At 48.4% G+C, this 17,986-nt stretch overlaps 1 protein-coding gene across 5 annotated transcripts in view; it reads right to left on the minus strand.

Annotated features, from left to right (window-relative positions):
* Nucleotides 1–5,129: 5,129 nt before the first annotated feature.
* The window catches only part of AREL1 (apoptosis resistant E3 ubiquitin protein ligase 1), a 37,621-nt gene continuing 24,764 nt past the window's right edge, over nucleotides 5,130–17,986 (minus strand). For 2 of the 5 annotated variants that reach the window (XM_028506140.2, XM_036012177.1), the window contains 14 exons: nucleotides 17,585–17,765; nucleotides 17,153–17,400; nucleotides 15,605–15,682; nucleotides 14,808–14,949; nucleotides 14,565–14,686; nucleotides 13,536–13,611; nucleotides 12,914–13,023; nucleotides 12,077–12,256; nucleotides 11,783–11,908; nucleotides 10,576–10,705; nucleotides 10,431–10,489; nucleotides 8,395–8,484; nucleotides 7,786–7,961; nucleotides 5,130–7,701 (listed from right to left, as the gene is read on the minus strand). In XM_028506140.2, the coding sequence (XP_028361941.1) occupies nucleotides 7,599–7,701; nucleotides 7,786–7,961; nucleotides 8,395–8,484; nucleotides 10,431–10,489; nucleotides 10,576–10,705; nucleotides 11,783–11,908; nucleotides 12,077–12,256; nucleotides 12,914–13,023; nucleotides 13,536–13,611; nucleotides 14,565–14,686; nucleotides 14,808–14,949; nucleotides 15,605–15,682; nucleotides 17,153–17,400; nucleotides 17,585–17,765 (1,821 nt within the window). In that variant the 3' untranslated portion in view covers nucleotides 5,130–7,598. The remainder of the gene's footprint in view (nucleotides 7,702–7,785; nucleotides 7,962–8,394; nucleotides 8,485–10,430; nucleotides 10,490–10,575; nucleotides 10,706–11,782; nucleotides 11,909–12,076; nucleotides 12,257–12,913; nucleotides 13,024–13,535; nucleotides 13,612–14,564; nucleotides 14,687–14,807; nucleotides 14,950–15,604; nucleotides 15,683–17,152; nucleotides 17,401–17,584; nucleotides 17,766–17,986) is intronic. The other 3 variants (XM_036012184.1, XM_028506141.2, XM_036012176.1) reach the window with 3 other exon arrangements.

Consider the following 17,986-nt stretch of genomic DNA (forward strand, 5'->3'; position numbering starts at 1 on the left):
CTCAACAAGACTGAGCTGCTCAGAGGCAGGGATCATATTCTGTCTGGTGTGTCTCTAGCTCCTTGCACAGTGCCTGATACACAGGAACCGTGCGCTGAAACGCAGAGATGCAAAGAACTCCAGGGAAAAGGGAGCCACGAACCCAGTGATGGAACAGAAACATCACATTTGCTATTCTATTCTATTCTTTCCTTTCCTTTTCTTTCTTTCTCTTTCTTCTCCCCCTCCTTTCTTTTTCTTTTTCCTTTCTTTCTTTCTTTCTTTCTTTCTTTCTTTCTTTCTTTCTTCTTTCTTTCTTTCTCTTTCTTTCTTTCTCTCTCTCTTTCCTTCTTGCTTTCTTTCTTTTTCTTTCTTTCTCTCTCTCTTTCTTTCCTTCTTTCTTTCAGTGGAGGGGTGGGGGGAGGTACATTTAAGAAATGAAATGGCAACTTGTAGTAGGATTAGGCCTCCTAGCACAAAATGATGACACGCACATAATTCCCTCTTACACAATAACACAGCATTCTGTTTTTGACAAACATGAAAGCCATCAAAGGCTCTCCCGCTGGCTTGTAAGCACTCGGATATCCCTGACTCTGCTAACGGGCAAGCAGAGGAATGTCTTGGCAACTCCTTTGAGTGGGAGTTCTGAGGAGAGAGAGAACATTGTTGGTCTGCAGAAAGAGGACAGGGAGACTGAGAAAGATTCCTTCATGTGCAAACCCATAATGCAGGTGAAGTGGGGGTTGCAGAAATGGTGACCTCATCCTAGAGGGGCAGAGGACCCCGCACCCCGCGGATGCTGTGCTCATAGTTCCAGCAGAACCACGGGCTCATCCGAGGTGTGTGTGTATCCCTCTGACTATGGCAATCTGGAAAATGTTTGCTTTCTCAGGGAGATATCCACCAGGGCTCTGGCCTTTGCCAAATGGTGCTATGTTTCATACCAGGAGAGTTTAGACACAAAACAATTATTTAAATGATCCCTTTTCTGCAGACTTAGTCACCAGAGATAAACATCGGGGCATTGTATAGTGTGTCTGACCTCACTCTAATTATTTCATTTGCATGCAATCTATGGATTTTCCACCAAAGTGGGATATTGAAATTGCAAGGGTTCCCCCCTCCCTCTGCCTTGCACTCAATTATACCCTCAGGGTGTCTTGTAGTCTTTATGCGGGATCCATTTAAACTTGGAAGTCACTTCACTCAAGTCATTAGTTGGTCATCTGAGGGACTTTTTGCATGCAAAAGATTTTAAAGCCACTAGTAATAGCTGTATCTCCTAAAGTAGGGCCCTCTCCTCATAAATTCCTAATCCTCAAGTGACTGACAGGTAAACAAAGGTATACAGTGTCCACCTGTCACACTGTGTCACCAAGGGAACGTGAGGCAGAGTCAGGGAGCTGTGGTGGCCCAGTGCCTGGGCCGTCTCTAGTCTAAACTAATCTGGCTGAGACAAACCAGCAGTGCAGAGAGTTTGGGCTTTGACATGAAACAGACCCGTGTTCAAGCACAGCTCTGCCACTTACTAGGTAAGGAAACTTGGCAGTTACTTATCCTCTCTGAGTCGCAGCCGTCTTGTATAGAACGTAAACAACAAAGCCTGTCTTGCAGGGCACTGTCAACAGGAGACGATATATATTAAAGCCCCTAGCGTAAGGAAAGGTTCACACACCAGCAACTGTTACCATGACTCAGTATTCCGGTGAGTTAAGCCAAGGATATTAGGCTGCGTATTGCCGGGTTGCCTACCACGTGACATAGGTTTGACACGCGGTTCCCTCAAATGCCTCCTCCGGCCTTTGGAGGGCCGGGTGAAGGAGAGAGAGGGGGTCTTTTCTGACCTGGGGACTTCTTCACTGATGTTCAGGCTAGGTGTCTTGGATACCCATTCTGTCTGGCCCGCCTGGAGATAGCAAGGTGGGAAAAGGGCCACCACCCCACACCAGCCACCCACTCTAGCACCCTCCACTGCTCCCAGACCCACACAGACTCCCACTATGGGAATTACCGGGGCTTTAAGCCATAGTCACTATGGTTATCTCACATACTGTATATGGAAAACATTTTGCCAAGAGCTCCAAGTTACTAGCTAATTTTCTTATTTAGTTAACAACATCATTTTGTAGGTCAGGAAACTGATACTGAAAGAAGGTTGTCTTGCCCAAGGTTGAGCCATGGGAGTTAAAAATAAAATATGAATGTTCAAGTTCATCAATCATGGCTCTCTACCCTTTGAGGATCTCATTGCTCACACTTAATGCAAAGTGTCCAAAAACACCTTCTTTGAGAAAAGGCCAAATGATAGGAGACACCTGTGCTGCGTGGGAGGCTAAGGGCCCTGCGGTCAGAAACCCAGAATACAGCAGGTTCCTGTCATCAGGATGGGCCGCCTGGTCCGACACAGTGAGGTCTGTAAAAGTCTCCTTACCTAGCTCCTGGAAGAGTCCAACACTGACTGTGCTAGAGCCACCCCTGAGAGATGAAGTTCTAAGACCTTGCTCACTGTGAAGTTGCCTGCTTTGCCAGCAGCACCTGGCCGGAGGCATTCACAGCCATCAGACTGCAAGGGCCGCGTCGGCCCACTAACTGGGTATCCAAGGCAGCAGCAGCCACATCTGCAGACTTCGTCCAGGGTGAGTCATCCACCACCTTCCCGAAGGTGGCTGGACGCTACGGTTCTGTGCTGGCGTGCCTAACCCCTGCTCCTGGAGATGCCAACACTGTTACCACCTTGTGGTTAAGCTGCTGCTGCTGCTGGCAACTATGAAGCTAGTGCTCTATTGACAACCTGGGCAACTCTGTTAAAGCCACCTCTGATGTCACATCAGAAACCTGCAGCTAACACTCCTCTGACTTCTAGGAATAAACCGCGTCCCCCACCTCTCCTTACCAGGAATTCACTGACCAGCTTGTGGAGACCACACCTGAGTTCGCTGCAGAGAACCAGGTCCCTGCTGTGGCTGCTCCCACCAAGTGTTCTTCTCTGAGTAAAACTGAAGTGAATTGAATGCGGGGGGGGGGGGGTATCCATAGGGGGCGGTATTCCCAGGAAGGCATATTCCAACTCTAGGCAGCACCACTCCATCAAACACAGGCCAAGGCCATTACAATACCCCCTTAAATCCGCTCTCTTCGCATCCTAAAAAGAAAGATTAAACTCTCCTATAACTTTGGGTTGGCTTCCTGTTGATGGTATAGCTTCAGCGCTCTAAGTCAGAAATTCTAACCCATTCCACAGTTCCTGAGACAATTTAGTGCTGAGTCATATTTAATACTATACTTATGATACTTAAGAGCCTGCCGCTGACCACCAAAGAGAAGCACGATCACACCAGACCAGCCCACAAACCTGGTCAGGGTACTTGCCGAGAAGCATCCAATCTAGAATACCTGCGGGGAGATCCTGGCGGAGGGGACACTGAATAGGATTCATCAGATTCAGCAACCGGAGCCTGAATGAGCCTCGTGGGGTAACAATAGTGGCAGAAGACTTCTAAAACTAATTGTGACTTTTAAGTCTTCTAAAACGAATTCTTCTACTATGGAGAATTTGACTTTGCTTAGCATCTCATCAAGAGGCCACCGGCTGTTTGCAAAGGGAATTGGTAAAACCATTATCGTAGAATAACTATTTCTTGTGTTCCATGGTGATTGTTTCTGCTGGGATGGGATGAGACCCCCTCTGCAGGGCTGCAGCGTTGTATTTCTTCATCTGGATAGTGATCGCATGTGTGCGTCTTTTATAATTACTTACTAAATTTACACGTGCTTGTATACTTTTTTTTTGTATATACATTTCATCTCAAATAGGGTTTTCTTTTTTTTCAGGTTTCTTATTCTCACTCGAGAGAAAGAGAGGGGAAGAGAGAAACATCAATCTGCTGTCTCCTACACGCGTTCAGACTGGGGATTGAACCTGCAACCCAGGCATGGCCCTGGCTGGCAACAGAACCCGCGACCTTTCAGTTTATGGGATGATGCTCCAACCAACTGAGCCATGAGCCAGGCCGTTTTTCATGTATGAATAGAAGTATTCCAAGCTGCCTGGAGCTGGCTGATTATTCTTCAGGATCTAAGTGACGCCAAAGTAGAGGTAAGGAGCCCTGTGGTTCAACCTCTGGTGTGGTCCTAAGTGTGGCTGAGAGCTCTGTCTGCTGTGGCGCAGAGGTAACAGTGCATGAGAAGGTGAAGCTAGTATTTACTGTTTTGATTCAAGAATAATCGTACCAGCCTCTTGAGTCTTAAGAATAACTTCACCATGGGCTGAAATCACTCACTGAGCATTCATAGTGAGCCGTTCAAAGACACGAGAGCAGAAAGTATAAGAGATATAGGATAGTTAACCTAAAAATGTGAACAGGTACAGAATTTTGTTTCATTTTTTGACATATTACTTAGGAGCTTGGTGAGATGGGGTAGAGTGAACGCACTTCAAAAGGAGTTTTCCAGCTAAGGTTCCAATTCTCTGGGTCTGGAAGGTAGGGGTAAAAATCTGTATTTTTAAAGATAATTCCAAATGGGATTTTGTTTTGCTTTTCCAGATTGGAAGCCACTGGACAAGACACCGCCACTACTTCCCTTAGAAAGCCAGGGTCCCTAATACGCTCCCTTCTAGACCCCAGGCAGGCCTGGTTCCATCTGCCAAGCTTATCCTCGGTGGGGAAAGAGCTGGTACCACCTGCCAGCGTCGAGGAGCGGTGTTTTTGTTTGCCACGCCCAGAGCACTCGTGGGAGCGTGGGGGGCACGGTGGGAAATCAGTGGGTAATTATATGCAAACCAGGATACACCAGTATGTTTATAGTGGTTACCTCTGGATAGTTGGTGATTTATTTCCCTTGTGGTTTTTTATTTCCAAATTTTCTACACTGAGTTTCTTATGTAGTAAAAACAACAATAAATAAATGTCCAAAAGACTGATGAGAACAGACATCCTTTGCTCTTGCCACAGTGCGCAAGCCCTTGTCCCGCCCAGCGCCCCTGCTGGGCAGCACGGACAGCAATCGGGGGAAGGGGAGAGGGCAGGAGGCCTCCGACAGGCCAGGAGGCCTCGGACAGGCCAGGGCTCCCGGCGTACATTCTACCCTGAGCTGACTGCTCCTGAAGGAAGTCCTGGGAAAATGCAAAAAACATCTCTACTCCTTAGTCCTTTCAAACATTTATTTACTGTACAAAATATTTACACTGTCACTGCAACTGTCTGGCCCTTTTGCCTGGCCTGACAGACTGGCAGCAGGGCTTGGTCTCTGCTGCAGCTCTAGGGACACGCGGACACTCTCCTCGGGGTCACTTGGGGTCACTTGGTGTCTGGTTTCCTTCAAAGACACTGAAATGCCAGAGGTTAGCTGACCCCGGAAGTACCTGGGCCACAAGGGCATAAATAAAAGAACTGACCAGAATAAGAAACGTGAATACAAAATTGCCCAAAAGGTGACAGACACTGTTCCTTCTCTCCAACATACTGTTCCTTTCCCCCCACACTGGCTAGTACCAAGGCAAGATTAGGGAGGGGGAAAAAAAAAAGGAAAAGGCCCAAGAGAGCAGATACACATCTGAACAGTTAGGAGAGTAAACTGGGAGAACAGAAAACCACAACAGTACTGAAGGGCTTCTTAAACAAAAACCCTGGGGCCGAGGACCACCACAGGGACGCAGCTGCCCCTGCTGGGTGGCGGTGGTGCCCAGGCTGCTTTGAAAAGGGCTAGGACCAGAGCTTAAAAGGACAGGTCTAATCAAGGAAGTCAAATCCAGCTCCAGCGTCAGTCTGCGGGGGGGCTGCTGGAGGGGAGAACGCAGAGTCCAGAGGAGGAACAACAGCCAGAGACAGCAGGAGGAGCGCACACACCCCCAGCTGGAAACGCCCCTCTGGGCCCGAGGGGCAGCGTCGGTTTCCCAGGGTGTGGCACAGCCCGCCTGAACACAGCCCCTGGGAAAACACTGGGGCAAGCAGCAGCACCTTGTCCTGGTCCCTGAGGAGAGCGGTGACCGTGTGGCATGAAGGACCCTGCGTAGAGGCCCTGATGCTGGATCCTGGACCCCCAAAATGAGGTCAGCACCCACACCAAGAAGGACAAATGATAACTGCAAGGGAGTGAGGTCGGGCAGGAACAGCAGCAGCTCGGGAAGGCCTGTTCCCCGCGGTCCCTGGGAACAGGAGGGCTCAGACTCGCTTCCAGGAGGCCAAGGCATCGCCGCAAGTCCCGCCTCCTCTCTGGGCTCCGTACTTGCTGGTTTTGGCGATAGAGATGGCTTGTAATATTCTGAGTTGAATGTCCCATTGAGAAGGGTAGCTTGCAGCAAAGCCTTCTTAACAAAAGAAATTTGGGGAAGTTGATGAGATTGGGAGTCTTGAAAATGCTTTCATTCAAATCATGGTGAAGAAGGAGGTTGCCATCATCCAAGAGGCAGCAGCAGGTTCTCTTTAATCCCCATGTACAGTGACCCCAATATCCCTTCCTCCCTCCTTAGTTCCCCGTGCTGGTACTGACGGAGGAAGGGATGCAACCAGGATGGCCAGGGGTTTACTGCCCAACGTATCTCCTCTACCTGTGTTCCCAGTGTCCCGACCCCAAGGACCTGTGACAAGCACTTAAACTACTGGTCCCTTTCCCTTGCCTCAGTGCTGCCAAGTGTTCACAGAGAACACCAGCAAAGACAGAAGCAGGGATCGTGGGATGCTATTCTTACAGTCCCAGTCCCTTGCTCCAAAATTTTCTTCAGAAGAAAGCTCTGCATGACTCGGAGGTAGGTGGCCAGGCCCAGCTGCACCTCAATGTCAAGAACTCAGGGACAAGCATCAGCAGTCTTCAAGGCAGCCATATGCCTGGACGGGCCCCAAACCTTGAAGGAGAATCACATTCAGCAGTGGCGGCTGCAGCCCAGCTATCTTTCACAGGCTTAGGGCTGTTTTTTTCACGGGCTCAAACTCAAGAAAAAGCTTAGACAGAGAGTTAATGACCGTTTCCAGAAAAGCCTGCAGGGAAGCTCCTTTTCCAGTTCGGACACCACAAGAAACACCCTTTTGTGCTCCCAGTCCCCCCAGAGGTAGTCCAGCAGCACCACCAGCGCCTGCTGCTGTGCGGAGGGACAAGGCCAAAGACTGCGCGTATGCGCCACTTCCTGTCTGCGCTGCTCCCGGCTCCTGATGAGGACAGGCACAACCCTGCCCTCGAAGGACTCGCAGACCTCAGGTCAAGTAGTGAGGGCCACAGAGGGGACCTCGAAGGAGCATAGCAGAGGAGGCTGACAAGGTGAGGACACCAGCTTCCCAACGAGAGCTGAGTCCTTTTTTGCAATCTCCTTCAGCTAATGAGGCAGCTCCTGCTACTGAGATCGGAGAACCAAGAGAAATTACAGCAGCGTGGTCCTCTTCTCGTGACTGAACAAGTAGCTCAGGTTGCGTACCGTGCCAGAGTGGCCTGTGCAGGGGGGTGGGCAGGGAGGGGGCAAGGGAAGGACAAGGCTTGTAGGTGACCAAATACTCCAGACGCTGGGCAGCATGCAGCAGCTTCCGGCTGATGGTTATGTGTTGTGTTGGCATCCGCGGCTGTGATGTCCGCTGCGTGCACCCAGGTGCTCCGGAAAGTATGAGAGCCGAGAGGAACGCAGGAGGTGGTCAGAGCATGCCAAAGCCCTCGCAGCCCTCGCTGATGGCCAGCTGCAGCATCCTGTGCACCTCTTCATACGAGTCATACGTAGGGAGGCACAGCTGGTTGAAACTAGAAGGGCAAGGGGAGAGGTGGTTAACTCAGAAACACTGGCGGAGGCTAGACACCCTTCCGTGCCGGCATTCAGGCACCTACCACGTGTGTGCAGTCGGCAGCGTGCTGTGGGTCGGCGCAGCGATAATCTGGAAGGAGGGACAGAGGGCGGCAAAGCCGCCAGGCGGTAGCTGAGAGGAGCCCGTCGTGAACTGAAGCAGCCGAGCCAACTCCTCCTGGGTCAGACTGGAAACCACGGTCCAGAACCACCTCATGACCTGGCAGAGAGAGCACAAGGCCGGCGTCACACCAGCATGCGGCTTGAGTTTGACCTGGGGCGTGGGGGTGAGGAAGCAACAGGACACCCCAAAGTGGGGCTGTGCCGCAGTGACCGCTCTGTGAGAACGCAGGTAGGGAAGGCGAGAACCGACAAACCCTCTAGGAGTTCGTTCTGCCCCAGAGTCAGGAGGGCAGCGGCCAACCGTTTGGTTCTCTTTCTGTGACTCTCCAAGGCCCTGCCCCTGTGGCGGCCAGCATGGCGGCCACCGGGGACCAGGGCTCCCTTTTGCCTAAACTATCACCTGTCTTTCCCACACACATCATTTCTTCCCAGTTGACGTGTCTGCTCTCTGACTCCTTAACTGTTTCCTTCTGAAACTTTTTCTTTATGACGTGACACAAATCCAACTAAAAACAACTCGGTCCACCTACCTTTTCCCTGAAATGCCATGAGCCACCAACGACCACTGCATGAGCTTTGAAGTCCGTCACACTGATATCCCCGGTCCCACACATCAGCAGCTGGAGGAGACAGTAAGGAAGGTGTTGGTTATTAGACAGTCAGAGGGACAAAGACCCAGCATGAGGTCAATTCCTGACGTTAATATGTGAAAATGTGGAATACAGGAAGCACCAGGAAGAAGACAAAAGGCAAGGTCACGATGCCAGAACGCGGCTTTGGGAAGACCAGTTGCAGCAACAGGCCAGTGGTGCCTCGAGCAGCGGCAAAGCCGTGCAGGTGGATGCCTGCGGCCTCCTCCTAGGCCTCCTGAGTCAGAGTCTCTGGGAGTGGGGTAGAACTCGTGTTCTCTGAAAAAGTTCCCCAGTTGTTTCTGATGCACATACCTAACTAAGAAGCACACCTGTGGATCATTTTGAATGGAAACAAAAGACAGAAATGGCATTAAGTTGCCCTGGACAACTGAGTCTGCTCTGGACATGGGCTGGAAACGCCAGGGGGAAAGCAGGCCCTTTCCCTTTGATGAGGACCCTCAGCCCCATCGACACGTTTATCGGATGGCCCTTCCTTTCCCCAGGACTCACGCTTCCGTGAACCGAACTTCTACCACCTTCCTTCCCTTCGGCCCTGTCTCTGCCTAATCGGATAAATTTAAAAGCATGCCAAAAAAACGAGAACATTAATGAGATCTGAGCCCTAAACATCTTGTTCACACCCTAATCTCGTTCAGGATCCTGCATGTTACTCAGCAGACTGTGAGCACTTACCCAATAGCTACAAAGAATGATTCACCCTAATCGAGAGGTAAGAATAGCTCAAATTAAGCCTCAGGGGCCTGGGCTCCTTCAAAAAGAACTTGTTAAGCTAATGAGTAACTAAGAGCGGTATGTGGAACAAATGTAAGAGACCAACTGTGTCCTCCCTTCCTACTCCCTTTTACAAACTGTTATAAATGCTTTGCTTCATGATTAAAAATATGTGTGTGTGTATATACACAAACATATGTACTGATTACAATGCAGTATAAATAAATAAATGATCAGTAGCTATTCCTCAGCCCCAAAAATAACAGCACTAGGTTTCTGTGAAAAACTTTAGGCTGAGAGATGGAGAGTTCATTTTGTTTAGATTTCATTTTGAAAGATACAAAATGTGATCAAAATTGCACAAGACTTTGATTTTTGTTCTTGAAGACAGTTCATTTAATAAGAATAAAAATTGTACAAGACCATCTGGAACTTTTTGTTTTCTCATTTTTAAAGAACTTTCTCCCTACAGTTTGCAAAAGCATACTCTTCCTAAGGGCTATGGGGAGTTGAAACTAATAACTTGCATTATATGAATCATCTGTGAGCAGTAGGCAAAAAAACCCCAAAATTTATTCTATTTTTTGCCCACACCTGATATGAACTTCAGTTTTGCTACTTAGTGCCATTTACCGTCTTAGAGCCCTTTTTTGGTTGTTACAGTATCTGAAATAAGACTATATTGACTGTAAGTGCTGTGGCCCCAAATTTGACACATGTCACATCTTTCGGTTTGTCTCCGTCCCTGGAACTCAGCGCCATGAGGGCAGGGACTTCATCTGATTCCCCGCTCTCTCCCCGGCGCTTCAGACGAGCGTGGCACACAGCAGGCACTCAACAAATAGTCCCTGAACAAACAAACTCTACCGTTCCCTTAAGTCATCTTCCAATGTCAAAACTGTGCATGACACCAACATTCTTCAGTCCTCGCTCAACCAGTATCAATAATAGTTGATAAGTAACTCAATACTAATTATTATTCTTTCAAAATAATCAGTTATTTGCTGGTTTCTAATCTTCACACTCTAACTCTGTGCAAGCTGAAGAACAGGTCAGTGCGTGGGAAGAGTGGTAAAAATGAAACCGATTCCCACATAAAGGGTTTTCCCATCACATCTCCTAACAGAAAGTACAAGAGGCTAGTTCTGTGGGTGTACGAAAACACGGCGTCAAGAATGGGGTTTGTGACTGGAAGCACTCACCTCGAGCTCATTTTCATCAAAAATAGCCAAAAGGTTCTCAGGGACCAACTCATTCAGGCCTGAAACAAAGCAGCCCGATTAAAACCATACCCACACCACGGACACAGGCGTTTTCACCTCCCAGCTGAGAGAGACAAAACCTCACCTTTTAGGAAGTGCTCCACCTCCTCTTTCACCTGGCTGGCCAGCCGGTACTGGGCCAGCAAATTTAGATAGAAGATTTTATTCGCATTGGTGACTGGGGTTTGAGCTCCGCCCGTCATGAGTTCCACAACCTAAAACAAGAGGCGACAGACAGACAGGGACAGGCTGTGGCGAGAGCTCAGGAGATGGCACCTGCCTGAGACGCCCCACAGACGCGGCCTCACCGAAGCCCACCACAGCCGCCAGCTTCTGCAGAGCAGCCGGCTTCTCAACACACTCGGTTTCACAGTTACTGAGCTTCATCCTTCCTACCACTGTCGCTGCATTCCACTAGCTACCATTTCTGAGGTGGCTGAGTGAGCCTTCTCTGACCTTGTCAAATAGCGGTGATACAATGGAGAGACATTATGGTTCCTTATTAGCAATATTTTCATGCACGATCCAAAATTAAACCATTACTAACCTCTGTTCTTAAACCCCCGAGGCAACTGAGAATAAACAGAGCCAGAGAAGCAGTGAAGAACTCTTTTTAGGTCTTGATTCTAAGACGGCTTCCCTTACACTCTGCCCTTGCTGCCCCACGGGGGTCATGAAGGGTGCATGATTATCAATACGATGGCATCAATCAGTGGTCCCCGTTTCCCAGTCACCGCTATTTTGCCTTCCATTTTACTGTGACTTTAGCTTCATAATTATCATTTGATCTTGTCTAACTCTACAATGTAAACAGAACTATGTTTGCATCAGAAAATCATACAGGTACAGTGTTTAAATAAAAGCCATTTATGTCACCCCCATTAAAGGTGAGGCGGGCACTGCCATCCCCTTCCAACGCGCCTTGTGCAGCGGTGCCCCGTGTCACTAAGTCCCTTTCCCACTGGAAAGTGCTGCAGACAGGTGGGACCAAGGGGCTTACGCATCTTTTGCTTCACTCAAACAGGCCAAGATCATAAGCATGGGATGCAATGCCCTAAAGCCATGCTACCCAATGTGGCTGCCGCTAGCCATAGGTGGTTATGTACATTTAAGTTAATGAAATAAAATAAAATGAGAAATTCAGTTATTCGGTCACACTAGCCCCATTTTGGGTGTTCAAAAGACGGCAGAAATAGAGAACCTTTCCGTCACTGCACCAAGTTCTATTAGACAGCGCTGCTCTGGGGGAGGGCGGGAACCATGGGACCCACAGGCTCCGTCCTCTTTCTTACCTTTTCCAGTTGGCCTGATTTGTTATACTTCTCTTCTGCAAAGACCAGCTCCATCTCACTCATGTCATTGTTGAGGATGAAACAAACTTTAGATTTGTAGAATTCTGGGTCATCTGTTTCAAAGTACTGAGGAGAAAAAAGATGCAGAATGGAACATGACTACCCTTACCCAGAAATGAAATTTAGAACTGCTTGGAACCACTCACCCCTTCAACCATAAGAACAATTAGCTCAGAATGCTGAGACTGCAGAGTTAATGGCCAGGAGCCTCAGCAGAAAAGACCAGAGCATTACCTTGTAATGCATACGCAGTCCTATGATCTGGGCCAGAAAAGAACGGGTGAAGCGAGCACGGACCAGCTGCTTGTAGGCTCCCCCTAGAGAGGACTCATAGAGACACTTGCCCACGAGCCGCCCCGCAAACTCGTACATCTTCAAGCGCAGGTGAGCGGGGCGGTTAGGGTTGGGGTGCACCTGTCAAAGAAAGACACTGAAAGACTCTGGGCCATTTTTCTTCCAGCCTTGCTCCGGGAAGACCCTCCCTCCCAACTGCATTCCAAGGGAGCAGGAACGTCAACACCAGATCACAGAGCCCGTCCGAACAGTGCTGGCCTCTCCGTAGCCACTGCTGAGTGACTACAGGATAGAGGCAGGGATGGACTTACATGAGGCTGAAAAACCTCACATCAGGTTTGTGGCTTCCTCCGACTGAGTATAAAAGTCCATCAGTGGGTGATGTGATGCTTTGCCCCTAAACCAGCTCTTCTCTCGGCCAAAGTCTATTTGCTCCTGACATCTCTGCCTAGTCAAAGGTCTAGTACCGAATCCAAGAGCTTCAGGTATATTTTGAGAAAGTGGCTTAATTATTGTTATTATAATTAGACTAGCCATTGCATTGCAATGCTTTTTGGTCAAACATTTATCTGTCTGCATTTTCTCTTATCTTAGAGATGAAGTAATGAATGCGAAGAGGAGGAAGGCAATCTCATCAGTTCATGTTGTAGGTATGGAAATTAAGAAGAGGGCACAGGCTGTCGGATTCCCAGGTTCACAACCTCAAAGCCCTGTCAGTCTATCCCATTACAACACAATTTACACTGTCCACCCACCCCGGGGAAGTCACCGACTCACTAATGCTTGGTTGTTGTCACTGAACCGGGTGAAGAGCTGACTGGTGGTATCAAACAGCGCTTTGCAGATTAACTCAAACCATTCACGGCGAGGCCCTCCCCAGTCCAGAGCTGAAAAGTATAATAAAAATAAAACGTCACCCTGGCCTACTACCTCTTACCATCTTTGCTCATTAATTCATTGTTTTATACTCTCCACACTCCCTCCATTCCACTACCTTCATGTGTCCCCCTTCCAGCCCACCTAAAATGTGAACTTTTTAAAAAATCTCACCCCTTTCTATAGGATTAAAGGTCACTAAGCTAATATCCCCTAATGTGGAAACACGGAATATCAGAGATGCAGGAAATGGACATTTCTCTCAGTTCTACAAAGGCTAAAAGCTTGCCCTTCTGGTTCCAGCTCCCAGAATTCTCCATCCCTGTGTGTCTATGCTGTACGAACCCCACCAAGTCATCCAGCCGGTAAGTACCACCCTTTTATCTTGACCCGTGATTTTTCCCTCGGAGAAAGAAGCTGGGGAGTGTTTGAGGGGGTTTTGTCCTTTTGTGCAGAAGGTAAGATGGAAAATAGGAGTGAAGAGGAGAGTTTAAAAAGATGAATATGACACTTCAAAGCTGACCTTCTTCATCCTGGAAAACCACTTCAAAGTTCTTGCTCCAATCGGAGATGGAAAAATTCCGAGTGGCTTTCAGAGACTAAAAAGCAGTGAAAGGAAGGAAAGCATCAGAACGCTGGCCGGCACCTCCTGGGCGTCAGCAACAAAAACACGAGAATAATGCTATCTGTTGTCTACTAGTTCTTGGAGGCAACTATTACTCATAAATCAGCTTTAATGCTACCACCTTGTATTTTAAATGCATGTGGCTCCAAAAGAAATGTAAGGTTTTTAAAAATAATCCAATTCATCTTTACACCACTGCCTTGTTGAAAATTTGAAGCTGGCTTTTCTTTTTACAACCTTCATTTTATTAATGAGAAAACGCTTAAAGAACTAAAAATGGCTCAGATTAGCAAGCTGTCAGCAAGAGGACCAAGGAGTCCTGGTTTTCACAGTTAAGCACAGCCTGTTTGCTAGACATCTATATCCGAAGACCAGGTTCAGACGGGGAGCCGCACCGCGTGGAGAACGAGGCTGGGAAAAGGGGTTTCCAGGCACACCGACCAGAGCCAAACACCACAAACACATGTGGGACCGGGACCAAGCCCTCTCACTCTCGGGGAATGTAAGAACCATGCCAGTGTCTGTGCAGTGGAGACAGACACACGTCAGGTGCTCCTTTTCCATCAGACCAGGAGGACAACAAAAATCACTGCCCTCTAATCCGGAAAGAGCGCTCCAGTCCAGGGATTCAGTAACCAGAACTCTCTTCTGTGACAACTACTTGCACCTGCCCTACACAGGATTCCATGAGTTTATGCGGGAACTAGCTCAGTACGGATTCTGAAGCCAATGTGTCAACCAGCCTCTAATAAATCTGCCCCAAACTTAATATAATCAAACAGAAGAACAGCCATTAATAGATACGTTTAAAGAGGAGAGGAATTCAGGTTTCATGGAAAAGATTACCTGCAGAATATAAGCAGATACCAAAAGAGCTTTCTAGTTGGAAAACTTTGATAACTTTTAACATAGATGAAACTTACTCACCGATTCCAACAAGGCATGTCTGCTGACCTTCAGGGTGACCTTTGAATGTGGTCTTTTCATATGTACCTGCCGAAGTTCCCGCTGGAAAAAGTTCACCTTGTCCTGAAAGGTCTCAGAGCCTCCTGAGGAGCAGCAAGACTCATCGTGACTACAAGACGTCTGTGCAGGCCACCCCCGCACCCTCGGGCACCCACAGCGGCCGGGGTCACTGCCTTCCCTACCCAAACCCCTGCCTCACTTTACCTATGTTCTTGTGGAGGGAGCGGATGAAAGTGGCTGCTAGGATGTTCCTCTCCTTACAGCTGAGCTCCACAGGAGGCTGAATGCCATCATCCACCACCAGTGTGAGGAGCTTATGGACAGGGTCGGGGCCAAGGTATGAAAACTAGCAAAGGGAGGAAAAAAGAGTTCATCTATAAAACCCTCGAATCCAGCAAAAAACACCCACCTCCCCACCTTTCTGCACCAGCCACCCAGAAGCCTGTTTTCTCCAAATGAGTGCCTGCCAGGAGCACATCTCCCCGTTTTTTGTCCTCAGTGCTCTGCGAGGCAAACTGTGTGCCAACGATCTGAGTCACAGACCACCTTCAGTAAGGATCACGGGCAACTCCAGAGGCCTCCCACCAAAGCACACAAAAAGGAGGAAAGCAGCAAGGATATATAAAACAGCAAAGGACTGCCTGAAGCAACTGGGAAAACTGGGTGGAGGAACGTAATTAGCCTTTAGATTCCCAACACTCAGAAGAGTTTAAAAAAATTTTTTTAACATAAGAGAATACCGATTCTAAAAGAGCTTCAGCACACTGGCACGCCCACCGCGGAGCAAAACGACCAACACCCTCTCCATTAACTCAGGCTTACGGGAAAAGGTAACCGTTGGAATATTCAGATTTGCTTCTAAATTCCTGACTCTGTAAGCGCATGTCTTTCTACCATATCTGTATTCTTCATGCCGTTTCATGAGGGCGTGGCACAAAAAGGCTGACATGTTCCAGAGCTGAAGCCTGTTCAGCACGCAGCAGACGCAAGCTCCCACTTACTTTGGTCCCTGGGCACACGCGGAAGGTGTACAGGCGCCAGGGGATGATCTTCAGGTAGAACTCCTTCACCGAGAACTGCTGGAGGGCCGACATGCAGAAAACGGAGTGAGTGACAAAACAGAAAGGCTCCATGCAGTATCGGGGCTCTAACAGCCGAGTCCCTACCTACGCTTCTCACGATAACCTTTTCCTCCACGGACGGAGAGACGATTTAAGTCAGTACTGAGACTGAATGAATAGCATCACCCTACTGAAATAGGCAAACTAAAAATGTGACTCTGGCAGTGCAGCTTCACACAGAGGCATTCCATAATCTTCACACTCAGCTCTCACTGCCATTTGTAGACATCTGAGCTCGGGTTTTCCCTCTGTGAGTAGAGAACACTGCACCTAGAACCAATCACAATCTGCTTCTGCTCTGCTCGGTGCTGCGAGGAGAGACTTCCGCCCAGTCGGTGCACAGGCAACACCAGGGGCCCACACCCACTGCTTCGCCCCTGTCTGAGTGGTACTGAGGACCCGGGGAAGAGGGAGTGGGGGATAGAAGGCTGATGGGGGTGGGGATGAAGTCTCATAAAAATCTCTTATATGAAAGTAAAGAAGGATCTCTTTATGCCATTTACAAAAAGGAAAAAACAATGCCATAAATTTTTAATCTAAAAAAATTCTGTTATCTGAATGTGTGGTAGGTCAGATTTTTTTTCTTGATTTTTAAAATCTCTTCATTAAAGAAAATTTCACACACATACTAAAGAAAAGGGCATAACGAACCCATCACCAGCTTCAACAATTATCGATTCATAACCGACCTTGTCTCATCTACACCCACCAGTTCCCTCATTACCACTCCCCCAGGCCAAATCAAGGCTAGCTTTTAAATGATGAATGCTACACAGCAAAGTGTTCTGAAGGAGAATAGAACCAGGACTCAGTTTTGATTATGAGATTAAAGGGATGTAATGGGATGTTTCAAGGGTCTATTTTTCTGAGGTGTAAATGAATGAGCAAAACACAAATACCAAGAAGAAAATCCCTAACACAAAGCATCTCTTAGCTCAGGGGCCTTGGGAAGTTCACCTCCTTGCCTCTGCCAAAATCTCTCTTCCAACTCTGTAGCCCGATGGTGACATCTATTTATTGTGGTTTCACAAATCACAGAATGAAAGACCAGATTGTTTTGAAGCGGCACAAGGGGACACCAGTAATTTTTATCCTATGAGAAATTTTTAACAGTTAAAGTTGCTTTCTTTAAAATGCTAGGAGCCATGTCTTGAACACTCTTCCCAGGAGCACCCAAAGGGCAGAAGGCCGCAGGTTCTCTGAAGCTCCGGACAGGGATTTAACCTAGTCCAGACCAAACACCTGCGGCGGGAGAGGCGGCACAGCCTGCCACTTCCCTTTGAGTAGCCTCTCCCAGTGTCCCAGAAACTCCACCCATCAATGACTTTGCCCCCGGCTCTCAGACTGCTCTGTGGCTTTTGTCACCAAATCCCAGTTACTTGCAGGTTCCAGCAGGGGGGATTCTGAGGCAAGAATGGGAGTTCCAACCTTGGGTGACACGTAGCAGTACACCTTCTTCGGTTTCTTCACCTTCTCGGGGGTGAGGCATTCGGAAGGCGAATCTTCATCTTCCTCCTCCACGGCCGTAGAAGGCCGGCGCTGAGAAGAGCTCACGTGCATGGGCGGCAGGTGCCACGGCGTGCTGGCACAGTTGGCGGAATTGTAAAGATACGCCTCGAAGTAAATGCTCACTCCCGAGGTGGACACGTTGCGTTCAACAATATTCTTCTCATTCTCTGAAACAGAGCAAGGAACAAAGTTTAGAGGAGGAGCCGGAGGAGAAGGAAAAAGTTACCCAGCACTAGACCTTGAGTCCACCGGACTCTAAGCTAAGTCTGGCTCAAAGGGCAAATGTTTCTGAGGGTAGTCAGAAGACCGCAGACATGCAAAGAACAAATCACAGCTTTTTGTTCAACTTACCACTTAAGACAATAATGTCAAATTCACCGTTATTGATTGGCTGATTTTGATAGGAAATGCAGGCACGGAAGCAGCCGCGGGAATGCAGGGTGAGTCGTAAGAACACCTGGCAGGTTTGCTTGTTGGATGTCACTGATTTCTCAAATGAGACGCCAGTGTGCTCTTCCTCCTGGGGACCGAGCTATAGGAGGAAAACAAAACATCACTAAACATACATGATTTTCTCTATTTGCACATTAATTTACTCTCCACAGAGAACTTTCCTGTCTGTGAGCTACCCTAAGCCTCCCAGTTACAAAGGAGGTAGGTATTTATCAGATGGAGGAAGGCCAGCGCGGAAGTCAGAAGGAGAGGGGAGGTGGAAGGGAGCGAGAGAAGGGGAGATGACAGGGAAGGGAGCCA

This window comes from Phyllostomus discolor, chromosome 1 (assembly GCF_004126475.2).
Source record: "Phyllostomus discolor isolate MPI-MPIP mPhyDis1 chromosome 1, mPhyDis1.pri.v3, whole genome shotgun sequence".
Taxonomy (NCBI): Eukaryota; Metazoa; Chordata; class Mammalia; order Chiroptera; family Phyllostomidae; genus Phyllostomus; species Phyllostomus discolor.